Raw genomic sequence first — 19921 nt, 5'->3', positions numbered from 1 at the left:
AACAAGTACATGTCTGCACAATAAATGTTGAAGGATGTCAGAAGTAGAGTAGCTAGTAGCAAAAGAAAGCACATAAAGTGATAGCAAATTAAAATATTCAGAACTAGTATTCTTCATTTTCCCATAAAGCTCTATTGCTTCTTCTCAAGGCTTTTCCTTCATATAGGTGGAGAGGTAAGTTCCTCATGGGGTGTTATTTAAAGGGCTGTTTCTACATAATACTTCCCTCAAAGTTTTCCAGAGAACTATTATTTCCTACCTGCCATGACATTGCCCCCATCACAGTAATTCTTTTGAGTTAGGTAAGCTGTGCACATGGGAAGGGGATGGGCCTACCCCATTAACAAAATGGTATGATTTATCAGATTAGCCAATTAATACTGTATAAGAATTGACAGCTGGGATGGGGGCAATACTAGATGCTGAAGACATATTCATTTTACAGTTTTATAGCTTAATTTTATGTAGGGTGAAAGGGATAAAGTTGTTCACAGCACATTTAAAATGTACTGTTTATGCATTTATGCATAAAGGGGTTTGTAGTAGGTTTATGTTTGGTATGACTATAGTTTCATCACACTCAGAAGTAAGGAGGTTATAAAAAAGGATTTCCTCATGCACTTTGCTACAGAAACTCATTAAAAGTTGCAAAAAAACATAATTACTGCCTGAACAATCTCTCCATATTCTCAACTGGCTCTGAAGGTAGGAGCTGTGGACTTAATGTATATCCCACTGTTGAAAGGGGTATTCTTAATCAGATAGAGTTGTTAAAAAAAAGTTTTCTAAGTATACAAAAAAAGTTTTTCTGATTATTTCTATAATTTCTACATATAAATGATTTGTATAATTTCACTAAACCAAAACTTGACTATAATCTGCTTTTAAGATAATTATTTTTTCTAGAAAATATAAATGCCTATTATTAAAGAACAATGCTAAAGAAATTTCATAAATAAATTCATTTCATATGGGGAAAAAGAGTTATATTAAGTTTTAAACAAATGTTTCAGAACTACACTAGTTTGAAATTTAATTAGTTATTAAAAAACTTTTTATGAATTTACTGATTTATGAGAATAGGTGTATTCTAAATAATTGCAAACAGAAAACCTCCTGTAAGGCAAGCCCCAGCACTAATCCATGATTCATTACTTAAACTTTAATTGGCACAACTCTTGAAATTCTGGAACCATATGGAAAATAATGAGTCCTAATAGGTCTAAGGCGAAAAGATGGCAGGGGGGTTAGGAAGCCAGAAAAGTGTCAATTCAGAATGCTTAGCAACTGCAACACAATTTCCCCAGAGATCTAGAACAATGTGTTCTCAATATTTTACTGGACATGCTATCATATAACTAAACTGCATATTATTTCTCACTCTGTGAGGCAAAGGTTAAAATGAAAAAAGAAAATCAAACCAAAAACTGGTTTCCATAATTAAAAATGAAAATGGCTGACTGTTAATAAAAAAGGCGGCAATTTAGAGTTACCATAACAATCTGACGCAACTGTTGACTAACATTGCAATCTGCTGCATTTTTATAAATAGCAGTTGACTTCCCCTCTTTCATTTCAACTAGCTTTAGTGCTTAGTTGGAGACAATAGAACTGTGCTTTAGAACTATTTCACTCATCAAGCAATGTACCTCTTCGGTGCTATCACCACCGTAAAAATCATCCTCCAATTGGGTGTCTCTCCTTACTACACTGGTATCCTCTTCCAGATCCAAAATAAATGGGCACCCCTCTGGGGACATATTCTGAGTCTTTCCATGAGGTGCTGATCGTGGTCTTGATGAAAAAGTGAAAATACCCTTTGGAACAATCTGGGTTTCCTCTGTCTGTTGGTCACATTCATTTTTCTTGCTGGCTTCTAGCCACAGGTGTGAGGTGTTGCAGGAGTTTTTATCCAGAAGTAGAGACTGCGTGCTGGAGGCCAAATGGGGGATGTGGTCATCATTTTCAGGAAATATCCACTCATCTGACATTTGCAAAAGATGACAAAAATTAGAACAGTGTTCCATAAGTGTTATTTTAGGCAGGTAGTTAGGTTAACATTCCTTCTTGTTGAAACAGAGATTTATCAAATAATGCAAAAGCCAAGGAAGGCAATTTATCCACCATCTTGTAACCTGCTGAACACTTAACCCACAGATAGTGCTTATAGATACGGGCAACTCATTTGTACTTCCTCTCCATCTGAGTTGAAACACTGGCCAGGAAATTTGTAAGTCTGAAATAATTATCACCTGTCTTGCAGCAAGTTCTTTATAGCACAGCCTCATTAATTTGTTATTTCAGAGGGGGAAAATCTTCCAAATTTAAAAGGGTTTGAGTTACTAATTTCTTTTAATTTCAGGGGGACAGAGTACTTAACAAGCTCTTTAAACAAAGTATCTGGGCCTTGTTCAGATTATAAAACATGGAGGAGAGGAAAACCATGAAAAGGCTGACAGTCTTTCCCTCTCCATTCTACTCATCGGTACAGGACAATTCATAGATTAAACTGCTAGACTTGTCAATAGCAAATCCACAGAAATATTTGTTAATGTGGTTGGTGAATTCTGCTGGTGAAAAGGACCTTTACATTCAATTTTAATTTAATTTTAGGAGAGAATGTTTTGACATGAAAATCTTTTTGCACATTGTTTTCTTTAAAAATACTATGTATTACAACTGAGATACATTTTTATCAAATTTAAAAAAACTTTAATCTTTATTCAACATTGAAATAGACTTTATAATTCTATGACCTGGAAAAAACAAATCTCTATAATAAACATTATTAAAAGCAGGCTTACTTTCTTCTTTAGAATGACAACAGGAAAAGTTGAGCATTTTCTCAACTTACTCTTTTTTTTTTTTTAATTTATTTTTTGCTGCATTGTGTCAATGCTGAAAATCTTACAAGAATTCGTGTTCTGCAGAACCACAATGTAGACGTGGTGATTTTACTCCTGACTCTTGAATTATATTTATCATCACAAGAAGAGTAACTAAGAGCTAAGATTTGCTCACTTGAAACTTTAAAGCTAACACTACAAAAGCAAAAGCAGAAAGCAAACAGAAAGACCTTTAATAAAAATTATATTGATGGCACAAATAAAATTGTATTCTTCTCAACTGTATTCACCTATTTCTTAACCTAAGACTATATAACATAACTTGCCTATAAAAAGGGCAATAAATATACATTTCTTAGAGAAAATCTATTAGGGACAAGGCTTTCATATTTTCTGTAGGTAAATGGTCAATAACAGGTTGAATATATCAATACCCAATCTGACCACATTCACAGAAAATGTGGAGGGTCCTGAGTCAGTGTTAGCTGTGGTCAGGTGAAATGAATAGATTCACTGGGTTGTCCTCTTTTGGAAAGCAAACTTTTGCCTGGTGCTAAGCACCTAGTAGGTGCTTTGTGAACACAGTAGGTGCTTTAGTAAACCTTGAATACGATTACAAAAACCAATGTGTTGCATTACGTACAAGGATACGTAAAGAAAATAGGAGGAAAAGGTCCTGGGAATCTTCATTATGCAATTAAACAACTTGTATGATCTAGCACCAAACATATTATTAACTGTCAAAAAGTCAAAGTAAAAGAAGTGTTCTTACACCAAAAGAACTCTAATTATCTTACTACCACATGCTTCTTTGGAATTTGTAGTTTTACCTCAAGTATTTCCATATCAATTGTAATGAATAATTTGGTGTGTTTTCTTAGGAAAATATGTAAATTACTGTGTAATCACAATATTGCAGCAAACAAGATAAATGCAAGAATGATCACCTAAACATCTAATTAGTTTTTCTACACAGTCAGATTTATGCGAGAGACACTAATTGCGCCTAACATTTTAATGAAGGCTTCAACACTGCATAAATAAGACTGACAACCTACAAACAATTTCCATTTATTTTCCTTTTTCCCTAGCTCAAAAACAATTTGCCTTTGTAAAGGTACCACACACCTGCTAGGCAAGATATGTTGATGGGTTCAATGCTCTACACTCCAACTGTCTCCATCATAAAGAGGATTGGAGAAGTGCAACAATAGATAATCTTTGGGGAGGGTGACAATGTTATATGAAAAACCTCAAAGTTTTAAACTTTCATTCTGAACAGGACTGCTTGTGCATTAAAACTTGAAAATAAAAATACTCCTTCAACCATTAAAGTCTGACATAAAATTGGGGTTAAAAAGAGATTGAAAAAAATGATATATTTTAGCAAGTGACTGCATCATGACTTTTCAAAATGACCGGGTTTGAAATATTTAACATATTTATATTTTATTAATCGTTAGCAATTATGGTATGATAAAGATGCTAACCTGCTTGATCAGGAGACTGGGGTGCTGGAGAGCTGGGGTTCAATGTCTCTGTTCTCTGTTGGAACACACTGGTGAGGACAGTTGTTGCTTTATGTTCATTTCTGTTATTTCCTGAAGAATTGCCTTTATCGGAATAAATATTTTCCTCTATATTACTTCTTTTGATATATATATACATTAATTTTTGAAGAATGGTACTGTGGTATACTTTTCTATTTGATTATTGACAAGCAAGTAAGAGGTGACAATACAGATTATATGCAGTTTTTTTCTTTTTCAGGAGAGTATTTTAAGATGAACTCAGCTGCATTTTTGTACAAGTTCATCTTAAAATTCCTTGATATTTGCATGGGGACATTTTAAATTTAAGTTTTACAATACGCAATAAAAGGAATTCCAAAACCCATATAATTTTAAAAAGGTTCTATATTTTTTACTTTGGTTCCATACAAAATGGAGTGTGTTTTCTTTAAATTACAATTTTTACTGAACTCAACTCTTTTAAATGAAGCTCTTTTCTTCAGCACCTTAAGAAAAATGGATACAGGCCTTATTGCAGAAGTAATTTTTCTATCTACTATTTTATAATGATAACATGAAACCTAGCAAGTAGAATTTTGGCCTACCCAAGAAATCTACATTTTTGAGAAATTATGCTAACAGATGCGTACATGATATATTCTGGGCTTGATTCAGGATAGACTAATGCATGTGTATACAAATCTACACATACACATGCCTCAAATCTAATATTTTAAGCAATAACTATAATAGCCAACTATATTTCTCTAATGCTTTACTGGTTACAAAGAGTTGAAACTTTAACCTACATTACAGTAGATGGCAAGGAGTCCAAAAGGAGAGACAGCAAATGTAAAAAATAATCTAGAAAGGGCCCAATTTAAAAAGAGGAGAGATAAATGAAAAATGAAAAATTATGAGTTAAGTTCAATTTTAGTGAAGTCTGCAGGCAGGAACTTCTATCAAATTTGGGCCATTTTAAAAAATCAGTAATTTAAGCTTATTCAGCTTTTGAGAGTAGAAGTAGGAAGTCCTTTATTTTTGTGGTACTGCCTATTTAATCCAACAAATCTCTGTTAGGGCTATAGAGCAATTCTTTTGTAAAAAATTTGATTTCCATAATCCTTGTAGAACAGATGTTTATATTTTAAATGAATTGGTTCATAATCCCTTGAAATTTACAACCTGCAGAGAGAAATTCCATTGCTCTGAATAATATACAGATATAAGATAGTATTGAATTAGTACCATACCGCTGGGTGTCTCTGTCCTTTCTCTGCTGGTTCTTTTTAACTGTAATCTTCTCCTGTTATTATTCTTATCAGCTGATGGTTCTTGAGGGGGATGTGGATGCATAATATGCAGATTGGCTGGTACATTTTCATATCAAAGAACAAAAAGCCAGAACAGAAAGTACTATATAGTTTGAAATAACTCAGTAAATATAATTATAGCTATAATGAGAATGTTCATGTATCATTTTGACAAAATGTAAAGTTGTATAAAAAACACAACTTATTCCTTTATAGGAAATAGGTGTTTATTTCTATTCCAATATTAGAATTGTATCAGGCTTTCATTACCAAATGTAAAATAGAGAGCTAGTGGGAAGCAGCCGCATAGCACAGGGAGATCAGCTCAGTGCTTTGTGACTACCTAGAGGGGTGGGATAGGCAGGGTGGGAGGGAGATGCAAGAGGGAGGAGATATGGGGATATATGTATATGTATAGCTGATTCTCTTTGTTATAAAGCAGAAACTAACACACCACTGTAAAGCAATTATATTCTAATAAAGGTGTTAGAGAAAAAACAAACTACTAATACATTTTATTCATGTAATATAACCATATAGAGAGCTACAAGTAATTAGATTAATGTTAATCTTGCAACATGCTATATTAAAAAATATTTTAAAATGAAATTGACAGCCAATACAGAAAAATTATTTTTTCCTTTAAAAGATTTAAGTTTGATTCAACAAGAGCTTAGAGGGTAGTTGCCAAAAGAACCCTGCAGAACTGAGATCAATCTTGAAGAATTTCTAAGTGTAATTTAACTCTGTAACAATAATATTCATAGCAGCATTTGATATTTTCTGAACATTTAAATTCTTGGCACAATATGATGTGCTTGACTGACTGTTCTCACTGAATTCTCATACTGACCCTTTGAGGCAGCTGTTATTTCTTACTACTACTAGTGCTAGTAGTAATTGTATCCCCATTTACAGATGGGGAAACTGAGGCTCGTAGGGTTTAAGAAACTTGATCAAGGTCTCACAGACAGTGGTAAAACTGGGACTGAATATCTATGTTATTTATTTCCTTATCTCAGTTTTATACTCCATGGGAGATAGAGTCTCTAACAGCGATCGTTAATTTCTAAATCAAATAAAATGAACACAAATGCCTCCCCTTTTCAATGTTCACAAAAGTCAGACCAGTTAAAGTGGACAAACTGACAGGGAGTGGTAAGCCTTGGGTTCTGGTCTCAATTCTTTCCAGTGATTACAAATTGCAAATCACTTACTCTCTTAGCCCTGAATTCTCAATCTATAAAACGGGATAAAAGTTTTCTTCACCAACAGGGTTGTTTTTGTACCAATGAGAGAAAATAAAGAGCACTTTACAAATGGAAGAGATTAATTAAAAGGTAAAACTAAGAACACTTAAAATGTACATGGGGTTTCCAAGACATAGCAATAATAGGATACTATACTATTTTCTCACTGTTATCAGAAAGTAAAAATACAGGGTTCTACAGCAAGGTAAAATAACAGAATAAACAGAATGACAGTTTCCAGAAGATAATATATGGTATAAGAATTCTAAACATATTTCAATATCTACCACCATTTTCATTTTTAAATGATAATTCTCTGGACTTAAGATCTAGTCAAGAATATAACTATGGATTTATCTTAACATTTCTCACTGTTTTCACTAGCTATCAATCTTTATGCATGATTCTTACCATGAATAGGTACAGTCTGCTTTATGTGGCCAATATTTTCTTTATCTCCTTGTGCCTCAGACTCAGATAACAGCAAGGTTGACATTTCTGCCCTGTTAACACACTTCTCTACTGTAGACTGCTGGCACGATTGGTTATTTTTGGACCCAACAGATCTTACTGTCTATAAGGAAAAGGAATTAATCTATATTTTAAAATATAGGAATTGCATTTATTTCTTGTAGAATCTACATAGAAGAAATAATAGCTGGACAAATAGTGAGGTAAAAATGAACTAGAGGAAATGAGAAGATTAAAAAGTTGGTGGAGAGGGAAATTATGGTAGAAAATTAGAAAGAAATAGGAGATAAATATAATGTAAGGTAAAACAGAAGACAACCAAATCTCATAGACACAAATTAAAATGTGCTCATTTGCTACACTCCATCTTTAGTAGGTAGGAGTTGAAATGAAAATCACTCTGTATGTCAGAATTTCAGAGGAAAATAAAAATATAACATTTGAGAATCTGTTCATTATAAGGTGTCTGGTGATGATCCAACTCCTTTTTGAAGGAGATCACAAAATGTGCTCACATATATTTGCCTTTAAGTTTTGTGCACATATTTAATGAAAAGAATGCTCAAAAATGTTAATTGCGTTGACATGACGAAAAGAAAACAGTTTTGAGGTCTTTTAAAATCCAGAATTTCTGTTCCAAATTTATTCAAGCCCTCTGCTTTTGGCATGTTGTCTCTCTCCCTCTTTTTTCTTCCCTCTGAATTGGGAAAAAAACCCTTCCCTTCCCATGCCATCCATGCTTACATAAGCTGTTCAAACCCTGCTCCTACCTCACTGAATATCCTCATGTTATTTCTTCTGCCAGAGAGTGGAGGTGGTCCAAGAACTTTGGATCCAAAGGCAATATGACAAACATCTTGATTTTTACCGCTCCGCATGCTACCTGTTCCTCTGTTAATGAACTGATCTGTTTTGTTAAAGGAAGGGAATAGTAGTCCATTAATGGGCGTAATGACACACACCATGTTGCAATATTTCTGAAAGTACAATCTAGGGGTCATATGATGTGAATCCTTCCCCGCTTTAACCCTCCCACTCTCCCAGGGCACTTATAAAAATGCAGATCCTGGGGTCCAACATCAGATCTATCAGATCTATAGAATTAGAATCTTGTGGGGGGGGGGGCAACAGAAATCTATAATCTTAACAAGTGGTTAAGATTAACTCCCAAGTGGTTCTTTTGCTCAGTATCATCTGAGAACCACTACCACAAACGTTTTTCCTCATGGGAAAAAAGAAAAGAAAGGAAAGCTACTGAAAAATACACTGCATTTTCTCTTTAAGGAAATAATTTAAATAAAACTAACTCCATTGAACAAATATTTCATTGAGCACTCCCAGGCATTTCCTAGAGGTTGTCAGTGATGCAAAATGGATAAGACACATTGCTTGCCCTCAGGGAGTCTGGAGGGAGGTGATAGTACAAGTAAACAGGTAACTACAACATAAGGCAGACCAGTGGGAATGAAGAGTGACTTCCTGAATGGACCTTGAATGACTGATAAGATTTCAAGAAAAAGAGATGTAGGGTGCCCAAGGCAGAAGAAGTGCCTGAATAAAGGCATGGAAGAGTGAAAGGGTAGGGTATGCTTGGGGAATAATGAAATCACCCGTTTAGCTCGGGTCGCTAAGAGCCTGTTCTAAATTTGGTAGGCAACAGGGAATCACTGAAGGTTTTGGGGAAAAAGAGACCAAACTGGTATCACCTCAAGGATAAGGAAGCTGTGCTCACCAAACCCTGCTGCCTTTTCCTTCTGGGCACACAGCTAAATTACATTTCTGAGCCTTCCTTGCAGTTATATGGGTCATGTAACTGAGTTCTGGTTAATGGAACGTGAGAAGTGGAATGTGTGACATGTAAACCATCTCCTGCTCCTAAAACTTCCTGCATAATCCCCATGCTCTCTCTTCCCTCATCTCTTGACAAGATGCAAAAGATCCAGTGGAGGACTCGCTGGGAGCCAATAGATGAAAGAAGCCCGAGTCTCTAAAAGACCATATGGAGGGATGCCCAAGGAACTCTGACTGGACTAGGACTGTGGAGTTTTGTGTGAGTGCAGGCAGCCTTCTCTGACTAAAACAGCAGGTAAGAGTGACGGCTCTTAACTCAGAACACGGCCCACGGCCTAGAAAACCTTCTGCCATGTTCTGCTTGCAAGGCAGGACCAACTTGAATATTACAATGTTGGCCCTGAGTAAGTCCAAATTTGTCCTACAGTTCTGGACATTTATGAGCTACTGGCAACTTCTTGTCTGATCTATTCTCCTGAAAAAAATTCCTATGGTTAGCTAGTTGGTCTCATTAGCTTCTGCTAGAGAGCTGTAATTTTATAAGTGGTGGAATTAAAAACCATTCCTATGTAACAGTCATGAGAAAAGGCACAAAAGTTTGTGAAAACATATCATGCTTAGGAAGCCCCCAACATTTAGATCTGAGTGGAAGTAACCTGAGTGGGTATATAGGTGTTCTGGGGGGTCTGTTTCTGTGTTTGTAATAGATGAAGCTGAAGACATGGGCAAGGGCTACACTGCTGAGTTGATCTAAAAGAATTTTTGCTGGACAGAGGATCTAAGGTGGCTGGCAAAGTGGTGGGGAGAAATACCATTCCAGTTTTCTTCAAACTCCTGAAGTCCTATTACGTAGTGATTCTATTTGTCCAAATGGCAGAATCAGAACTAATGAGTAGAATTTACTTCAGAAAGCTTTTATTCTAATTCTGTGAAAAATCACTAATGAGTAGAATTTACTTCAGAAAGCTTTTATTCTAATTCTGTGAAAAATCACAAAATACCCCAAATAGCCAAACCAATCTTGAGAAAGAAAAACTGAGCTGGAGGAATCAGGCTCCCCGACTTCAGGCTATACTACAAAGCTACAAGTATGTATGGCACTGGCACAAAGATAGTATGGTACTGGCACGAAAACAGAAATATAGATCAATGGAACAGGATAGAAAGTCCAGAGATAAACCCACCTATGGTCACCTAACCTATGACAAAGGAGGCAAGATTATACAATGGAGAAAAGACAGTCTCTTCAGTAAGTGGTGCTGGGAAAACTGGACAGCTACATGTAAAAGAATGAAATTAGAACACTCCCTAACACCATACACAAAAATAAACTCAAAATGGATTAAAGACCTAAATGTAAGGCAGGATGCTATAAAACTCTTAGAGGAAAACATAGGCAGAACATACTTTGATATAAACTGTAGCAAGATCTTTTTTGACCCACCTACTAGAGTAATGAAAATAAAAACAAAAATAAACAAATGGGACCTAATTAAACTTAAAAGCTTTGGCACAGCAAAAGAAACCATAAACAAGATGAAAAGACAACCCTCAGAATGAAAGAAAATATTTGCAAGCAAAGCAACGGACAAAGGATTAATCTCCAAAATATACAAACAGCTCCTGCAGCTCAATATCAAAAAAACAAACAACCCAATCCAAAAATGGGCAGAAGATGTAAATGACATTTCTCCAAAGAAGACATACAGATTGCCAAGAAGCACATGAAAAGCTGCTCAACATCACTAATTATTAGTGAAATGCAAATCAAGACTACAATGAGGTATCACCTCGTACCAGTCAGAATGGTCATCATCCAAAAAATCTACAAACAATAAATGCTGGAGAGGGCGTTGAGAAAAGGGAACCCTCCTGCACTGTTGGTGGGAATGTAAATTGTTACAGCCACTATGGAGAACAGTATGGAGGTTCCTTAAAAAAACTAAAAATAGAACTACCATATGACCTAGCAATCCCACTCCTGGGCATATACCCGAAGAAAACCATAATTCAAAAAGACACATGAACCCCAACGTTAACTGCAGCACTATTTACAATTGCCACGACATGGAAGCAACCTAAATGTCCATCAACAGAGGAATGGATGAAGAAGATGTGGTACATACAGTGGAACATTACTCAGCCATAAAAAGGAATGAAATTGTGCCATTTGCGAAGACGTGGATAGACCTAGAGATTGTTATACAGAGTGAAGTAAGTCAGAAAGAGAAAAACAAATATTATATATCGCTTATATGTAGAATCTAGAAAAATGGTACAGATGAGCTTATCTGCAAAGCATAAAGAGAGCCACAGAAGTAGAGAACAAACGTATGAATACCAAGAGGGGAAGGAGGGGTGTGGGATGAACTGGTACATTGGGATTGACATATATACATTACTATGTATAAAATGGATAACTAGTGGGAACCTACTGTACAGTACAGGGAACTCTACTCAGTGCTCTGTGGTGACCTAAATGGGAAGGAAATCCAAAAACGAGGGGATATATATATATGCATAGCTGATTCACTTTGCTGTACAGCAGAAACTAACACAGCATTGTAAAGCAACTATACGCCAGTAAAAATTAATTAAAAGAAAGCTTTTAGTCTAACATAGGGAACATCTTTCTTTAATTAAAGCATGTCTGGCTGTTGTGGTGGTGAATTTTCTGTCATTTTGAAGATGTTCAACCAGAAGTCTGGAAAGCTATTCTGGATATTATAAGTCAGATTCACATATTAGATGACTCTCTAATTTCTATTTCTAGCCTAGTCCTCTCTTCTGAGAGCCTCTCGTATACAGCGGCCTTCTTGATCAGCTCCTCCTCAATGTCTCGAAGACACCTCCAACTGAAAATCTGGTCTAATGAATGGCACCATAAACCATTCCGTTTGAAAAGTCAGACTCTAGATGTCATCCTTGACACCTTCCTCCATCCTCTCCATATCCAATCCAGATCCACTTGTCTCCACCTCCTCCACCAGCACCATAATTTAAGCAACCATCATTCCTCTTCTGGATGACCACAAAGCCTCTCAAGTGATCCACCATGTTCCACTCTGGCTCCCTGTCCCATGCTCTCTCCAAAATGAAGCCAGAACGGTCTTATATAAACATACGTCTGATTGAATCATTCCTTTTCCTCACTTAAAACTTTTCAATGGCTTCCCTGCTGCTCTTAAGATTAAGAAGAAAGCCCTAATATTACCTGCAAAAACTTGCATGTTCTGGCTTCAGTTCAACCTTAATACCCTCTATTTTCTGCTCTGGCCTCCTCAGTTCTTCCTGTCTATCAGAGCATTTGTACATGCTGTTCCCCGTGTAGGATCTTCCTTCCCCTCTTGGCCTTTATGTTTCAGCTCATGTATCACTTCCTCAGACTAGTCTTCCCTGACCTCTCTGATTACAGTACCCAGTTTAGGTAGTCCCATAAGCTTTCCCTCACAGAAACTGTCAGAATTACCCTTTCATATATGTTTATGGGATTCTCTAATAATGTATACCTCAGTAGATATAAACTCAGTGGTCTACTTTGTCACCTCTGAATTGCTAGCCTAGTGCTTGACACAGAGCAATAGATCCTTGCTGAGCAAACTGAATGAATCATAAAGTATAATGGGTCAGAAGGGAAGCTGGATTAAATGACTAAATATTTCTAACTACTATTAAAACTTATTTTTATGCAAATCTATCAATGTGATAAACCATATTAACAAATTGAAGGAGAAAAACCATATGATCATCTCAATAGATGCAGAGAAAGCTTTCGACAAAATTCAACACCCATTTATGATAAAAACCCTGCAGAAAGTAGGCATAGAGGGAACTTTCCTCAACATAATAAAGGCCATATATGACAAGCCCACAGCAAACATCATCCTCAATGGTGAAAAACTGAAAGCATTTCCACTAAGATCAGGAACAAGACAAGGTTGCCCACTCTCACCACTCTTATTCAACATAGTTTTGGAAGTTTTAGCCACAGCAATCAGAGAAGAAAAGGAAATAAAAGGAATCCAAATTGGAAAAGAAGAAGTAAAGCTGTCACTGTTTGCAGATGACATGATACTATACATAGAGAATCCTAAAGATGCTACCAGAAAACTACTAGAGCTAATCAATGAATTTGGTAAAGTAGCAGGATACAAAATTAATGCACAGAAATCTCTGGCTTTCCTATATACTAATGAGGAAAAATCTGAAAGTGAAATCAAGAAAACACTCCCATTTACCATTGCAACAAAAAGAATAAAATATCTAGGAATAAACCTACCTAAGGAGCCAAAAGACCTGTATGCAGAAAATTATAAGACATTGATGAAAGAAATTAAAGATGATACAAATAGATGGAGAGATATACCATGTTCTTGGATGGGAAGAATCAACATTGTGAAAATGACTCTACTACCCAAAGCAATCTACAGATTCAATGCAATCCCTATCAAACTACCACTGGCATTTTTCACAGAACTAGAACAAAAAATTTCACAATTTGTATGGAAACACAAAAGACCCCGAATAGCCAAAGCAATCTTGAGAACGAAAAAAGGAGCTGGAGGAATCAGGCTCTCTGACTTCAGACTATACTACAAAGCAACAGTAATCAAGACAGTATGGTACTGGCACAAAAACAGAAAGATAGATCAGTGGAACAGGATAGAAAGCCCAGAGATAAACCCACGCACATATGGACACCTTATCTTTGATAAAGGAGGCAGGAATGTACAGTGGAGAAAGGACAGCCTCTTCAATAAATGGTGCTGGGAAAACTGGACAGGTACATGTAAAAGTATGAGATTAGATCACTCCCTAACACCATACACAAAAATAAGCTCAAAATGGATTAAAGACCTAAATGTAAGGCCAGAAACTATCAAACTCTTAGAGGAAAACATAGGAAGAACACTCTATGACATAAATCACAGCAAGATCCTTTCTGACCCACCTCTTAGAGTAATGGAAATAAAAACAAAAATAAACAAATGGGACCTAATGAAACTTCAAAGCTTTTGCACAGCAAAGGAAACCATAATCAAGACCAAAAGACAACCCTCAGAATGGGAGAAAACATTTGCAAATGAAGCAACTGACAAAGGATTAATCTCCAAAATTTACAAGTAGCTCATGCAGCTCAATAACAAAAAAACAAACAACCCCATCCAAAAATGGGTAGAAGACCTAAATAGACATTTCTCCAAAGAAGATATACAGAATGCCAACAAACACATGAAAGAATGCTCAACATCATTAATCATTAGAGAAATGCAAATCAAAACTACAATGAGATATCATCTCACACCAGTCAGAATGGCCATCATCAAAAAATCTAGAAACAATAAATGCTGGAGAGGGTGTGGAGAAAAGGGGACACTCTTGTACTGCTGGTGGGAATGTGAATTGGTTCAGCCACTATAGAGAACAGTATGGAGGTTCCTTAAAAAACTACAAATAGAATTACCATATGACCCAGCAATCCCACTACTGGGCATATACCCTGAGAAAACCAAAATTCAAAAAGAGTCATGTACCAAAATGTTCATTGCAGCTCTATTTACAATAGCCAGGACATGGAAACAACCTAAGCGCCCATCATCGGATGAATGGATAAAGAAGATGTGGCACATATACACAATGGAATATTACTCAGCCTTAAAAAGAAATGAAATTGAGCTATTTGTAGTGAGGTGGATGGACCCTGAGTCTGTCATTCAGAGTGAAGTAATTCAGAAAGAGAAAAACAAATACCGTATGCTAACACATATATATGGAATTTAAGGGAAAAAAATGTCATGAAGAACCTAGGGGTAAGACAGGAATAAAGACGCAGACCTACTGGAGAACGGACTTGAGGATATGGGGAGGGGGAGGGGTGAGTTTTGACAGGGCGGGAGAGAGTCATGGACATATACACACTAACAAACGTAGTAAGGTAGATAGCTAGGGGGAAGCGGCCGCGGGGCACAGGGATATTAGCTCGGTGCTTTGTGACAGCCTGGAGGGGTGGGATGGGGAGAGTGGGAGGGAGGGAGACGCAAGAGGGAAGACATATGGGAACATATGTATATGTATAGCTGATTCACTTTGTTATAAAGCAGAAACTAACACACCATTGTAAAGCAATTATACCCCAATAAAGATGTTTAAAAAAAACAAAAACAAAAACTTATTTTTAAGAAAAATCCACCTGAGACATTTATGTGTGAATTGAGGAGGCAGACTGGACTGGACAACTGCCAGGATGTGGGGGATGAGAGAGAAGGGTCAACAATGACCAAGACATTGCTATTTACATGAACTGTGTGGCTTTCAACAGGAGCAGTGCTATGGCACCACAATCAGATGCCTACTGAGCTTACACGTGAAATTTCCTAATGTTAGCAAATAGACTTGGCTATGTGTGCATCTGCAGCTTTTTCAGTCATTTATAAATATCCATTTGGAGTCAACAAAACTTTGTTAGTCTCTCAGGATCAGCAATAGAAAGAAATGACACTCAAATTCCAGGACAACTGGAAAAATCTGTTACAGACCCATCATTTGTACCTTCTGTGACCAAATAAAACAAATCCTAGATTACTGATTTTGTTCTCAAATGTGGATTTTCCCAGAAAGAAATAGCCACTGAGAGTCCTAAAGGTATGTATGGGACATGGCATAGGCCTACATGGGAATTTTCAGTACCAGATTAGAAGCCTTTTTCTTCTTCTTTTTTTGTTTAAACTTCCAGTCACAGGAATCATTTGGCTTATGGGCATATCTTTCTGTTCAAACACTGTACTAGGTCAGTTTCCTTTATGTTTTTTCATATTCTTCATCTATATACAGGTTGCCTCCAAACAATTTAAGTTTCTTTGAGTGGAAAGACCATTTTTTTGGCACTGCGTGTATACTCATCTGCTGAGCCCAGCATAGCATACGGTGCACAATGGATAAATCTCACCAAAATTGTGGACAGTATCAAAGATTAAAAGGAAAACTTTTGGGGGACTATTTAAAAAAATCATACTGACACAGTTCCAGCTATAATTTCAACAAAATGAACATATTAAATAGTTCATAGCTATTTAAAAAATGAAAATTCCTAAATACCTTGAACTTCTTAGAGGAATTTCTTGCTTAGCAGTCAAGAGTCATTGACTTATGTCTTGGACAGTCAATGGCTATTAAAGCTACAACTAAACCTGATATGATGTAATTCCTTGAATCACAGAAAATAAGATGTTATTCTGTATTTTATAAGAGGATCTACTATAGGATTTCTTTAAAGAGCTATCTACCACTGTGTGTTTAAATTGAAATCTATTTTTTAAATTTTACAAATTTTAGTATACCTTTTTTTTCACAAAGCAAAGTGTACAATAATCCACTATTTAGTATCTCTTTAATTAGCAGGGCTTTTTAAACTTATTAGCACAATTAACATATACACATTCTTAAAGTCTGTTTCACTTTAATAATTCTCTGTTTATAATCATGTTGTCATAATTATGTCTATAAACATGTATCATGCTATGTATCCACGATAATAGGGTCCTAATTGAAACCTACAAGGAAAAGTAACTTAGACCTTTGGTTTCTAAAATAAAACATAAAAGGGACAAAGTTTCTATAATGAGAAAAATCTTAATGAAAGAAAACTACAAGCAGAAATGCATGCCTTTTGAATTCTAAAAGGAATTCTTTTAAGACCTGATATCAATATATATAATATAAGGTTAAAAATCAAGATTAGATTAAAGTCATGCTCTAGGCATTTCATTTTCTTGAGTTTGTGGAAAATGAACTGGGTGTAGGTCAGAGATGTTACCATTAATTATTTTGCTATTTTACTGAGGGGTATAGCCTTTGTAGTTAGATTATAAAACCTGAGGGTCTACTCTCTAATTGTCGTTTAGAATAATAAACATTCATTTTTGTCTCAAGGTACAATGTTCTAACTATTATAGTCATTTAAGTTTGCAAGGTTTTCAAAGTTTAACCAGGAAAACCTGCTGAATTTTCAACTCTAATCATTCAGGGGTCATGCTCAAGACTTACATCTATTATCTAATGATCGAATCAGAATTAAACCTGCTACCAGAATCCAGATTTTGAATTGGATTTTTATTTTATTATATGTGCATTGATATAAGGAATGTCAAAAACACAAAAAAGACTGATCTAGTAGAGCAATATTATTTTAGACAAGTTATTTAAACTTTCTAAGCTTCACTTTTTTCATCCATAAGACTGTGATAATAATAGTACTTAAGTCAAGGCATTTTTATTAGATTATATGAAACAATGCATGTAACATGCTAAATACTGTGCCTAGTAGGGAGTAAATGCTTAGTAAATATGCTATTAATACCCTCCATCTTGAATAGCATTTAACAGTTTATGAAGTCCATTCACAATCATTTATCCCTTCATTCACACATTCTTTCATTAGTGATTGGGCACCTAGTCTGGGCAGCCACTGCTCTAAGTACGGAATAGGATAGGCAATAAGGTGGACACATCACCTCCTCCAAGGCACTCTGGGTCTCACGGGGAAGACAGATATTACAGCAAGTAAGTCATAAATAACTACATGATTACAACTGTGGTAAGAGCTATGAAGGGAAGGCTCAAAGTGTGTTTAACAGGGGGCTGGTATCTAGTCTTTAGGGTGAGGGAAATGACATTCAATCTGAGATCTAAAGGATGACGGATATGATGATGTGTACATGATCTTTATGAAATTTCCAGTCACTTTGTGTGATATTATTCCACCTCTACAGATGAAGAAGCTGAGGCTCATGATGTTTAGAGATCTGTCCACTCAGAGCAGGGTCTCAGAACCCAAATGCCCAAGCCCTCTTTGTGCCTGCCCTCTTTTCACCACACACGATACTGCCTTTGGTCGGCCAGGAGGGCATTGCAGGGGATTCTTTCCTTGTCCACTATTTATTCTCTGTGCAGTTTTGCAAAGCTATCTAATTAAAAGCTTTTGTTTTGCTATGTGAAAAGTGGGTCTAATAGTGATTATTTGGATAAGTACGAGAACTTTATGAATATGATAATTAATGTATTTGATGAAGACTAATGGGGTTCCTGAGGAATCAAGAATGGGATATAATGCTGTAATAATCTTTTCCAGAGGGAAGAAAGTGGTGGTGGAAGCAGGGGAGGGACAAAATGAAGTGGCTTGAATGCCGGGCAGGTAACATGTAAGTGACAAGCAGGCACATGTAGAACGTGGGGGAAACTGTGGCTAATTTGACAGTGCACATCCTATGCAAAGTACTTTAATTACAAACTTTATTTTTTTTAAGAAAAATGTCTATTCAGGTCTTCTGCCCATTTTTTAATTGTGGCATTTCTTTAACCAACAATCCTAAGACAAGGATTACCAAAAATCTGAGTTTAGAAAGAAGAAATTAGAATCTGTCTTGTTTTTTCCTGAAGTCAGAATCTCTTTCTCTTTTTTTTTAAGGTTCTACTTCACAGTAGATTTTGTTGCTTTATTTGAAATTTGCTTTCATAATGTACAACCCAAAGAAGAAATTCTAATAAAGATCTCACCAGTGCCAACTATGGTTAGATTACTATTTCATGGTTTTGCTAGATCCTTTATCTGTTTGCGATTGAGTTAGGAGATATGGGTGTCAGTCTCTCCTTATTTAAAAAGAAGTAAAAATCCAGTAAGACTGCTGCTGTGGAAAGGAGGGCACTTGGGAAAACTACCTCCTAATTTTTAAGCAAATTACTAGTTTTTTTTTTTTTTAAGTAACTTAATCCAGATGACATTTATTGAATACTCCTAACAACAGCAAAATTTACATTCTTACCAAGAGCATATGGCACATTTAATGAGACAGACTCTATTCAGGACAAGTCTCAACAAATTTAAAACACATCACTTCATATAAATTATTTTCTCAAGTTACACTGGAATTAAATTATAAATCAATAACAGAAAGATCTCAAATGTTTGGGAACTAAGTAACACACTTAACTCCTAAGTAACCCATGAATCAAAGAAAAAATGAAGTTAGAAGATGTTTAGAACAGAATGAAATAAAAATACAATACCAAAATTTGTGGGATGTTGCTAAAGCAGCACTTATGGGGAGATTTCTAGCACTAAATGGCTATATTAGAAAAAGAAAAGTCTGAAATCATTGACCTTGATTCCCACCTTAAGGAAAGAAAGAAGAGAGTAAATGAAACCCAAAACAACTGAAGAAAGGAATAATAAAGATCAATGTGAAAATAAATGAAACAATATAGAAAAACAGTAGAAAGAATCAATGAAGCCAAAAGCTTGTTCTTTGGGAAGATCAGTAAGAATGATAAACCTCTAGTTAGACTGACCAGGGAAAACAGAGCAAAGATACATATTTTTAATATCAGGAATAGTAGTGGTATCACTATAGATTCTCCAGATAACAAGGCAACATTATGAACAACTTTATGCCAATATATCCAACTACTTAGATGAACTGGACAAATTCCCTGTAGGACACAAATTACCAAAGCTTACTCAAAGAGAAATCGTTAACCTGAAAAACTCTTTATCTATTAAAGAAATTAAATTTACAGGTTATAAAAACTTTCTCACGCTGATAAATTCCACAAAACATTTAAGAAAGACACAATACCAATTTAACACAAATTCTTTCAAAAAGTTTTAAGGAGTGGGGGAAAGGGGGGAGGAAATATTTCCCAATTCATTCTATGAGGCCAGCTTCACCCTGATACCAAAAGCA

At 35.7% G+C, this 19921-nt stretch overlaps 1 protein-coding gene across 2 annotated transcripts in view; it reads right to left on the bottom strand.

Annotated features, from left to right (window-relative positions):
* CFAP20DC (CFAP20 domain containing) overlaps window positions 1-19921 on the bottom strand; it is a 268258-nt gene that overhangs the window by 101286 nt on the left and 147051 nt on the right. For both annotated transcript variants that reach the window (XM_065885868.1, XM_065885870.1), the window contains 5 exons: window positions 8162-8298; window positions 7332-7494; window positions 5611-5727; window positions 4337-4459; window positions 1650-1984 (listed from right to left, as the gene is read on the bottom strand). In XM_065885868.1, coding sequence (XP_065741940.1) covers window positions 1650-1984; window positions 4337-4459; window positions 5611-5727; window positions 7332-7494; window positions 8162-8298 — 875 coding nt within the window. The remainder of the gene's footprint in view (window positions 1-1649; window positions 1985-4336; window positions 4460-5610; window positions 5728-7331; window positions 7495-8161; window positions 8299-19921) is intronic.

The sequence above is a fragment of the Phocoena phocoena genome, chromosome 10, assembly GCF_963924675.1.
Source record: "Phocoena phocoena chromosome 10, mPhoPho1.1, whole genome shotgun sequence".
Taxonomy (NCBI): Eukaryota; Metazoa; Chordata; class Mammalia; order Artiodactyla; family Phocoenidae; genus Phocoena; species Phocoena phocoena.
Note: the sequence above shows the minus strand (reverse complement) of the source record. Positions and strands in the feature narration are given on the sequence as shown.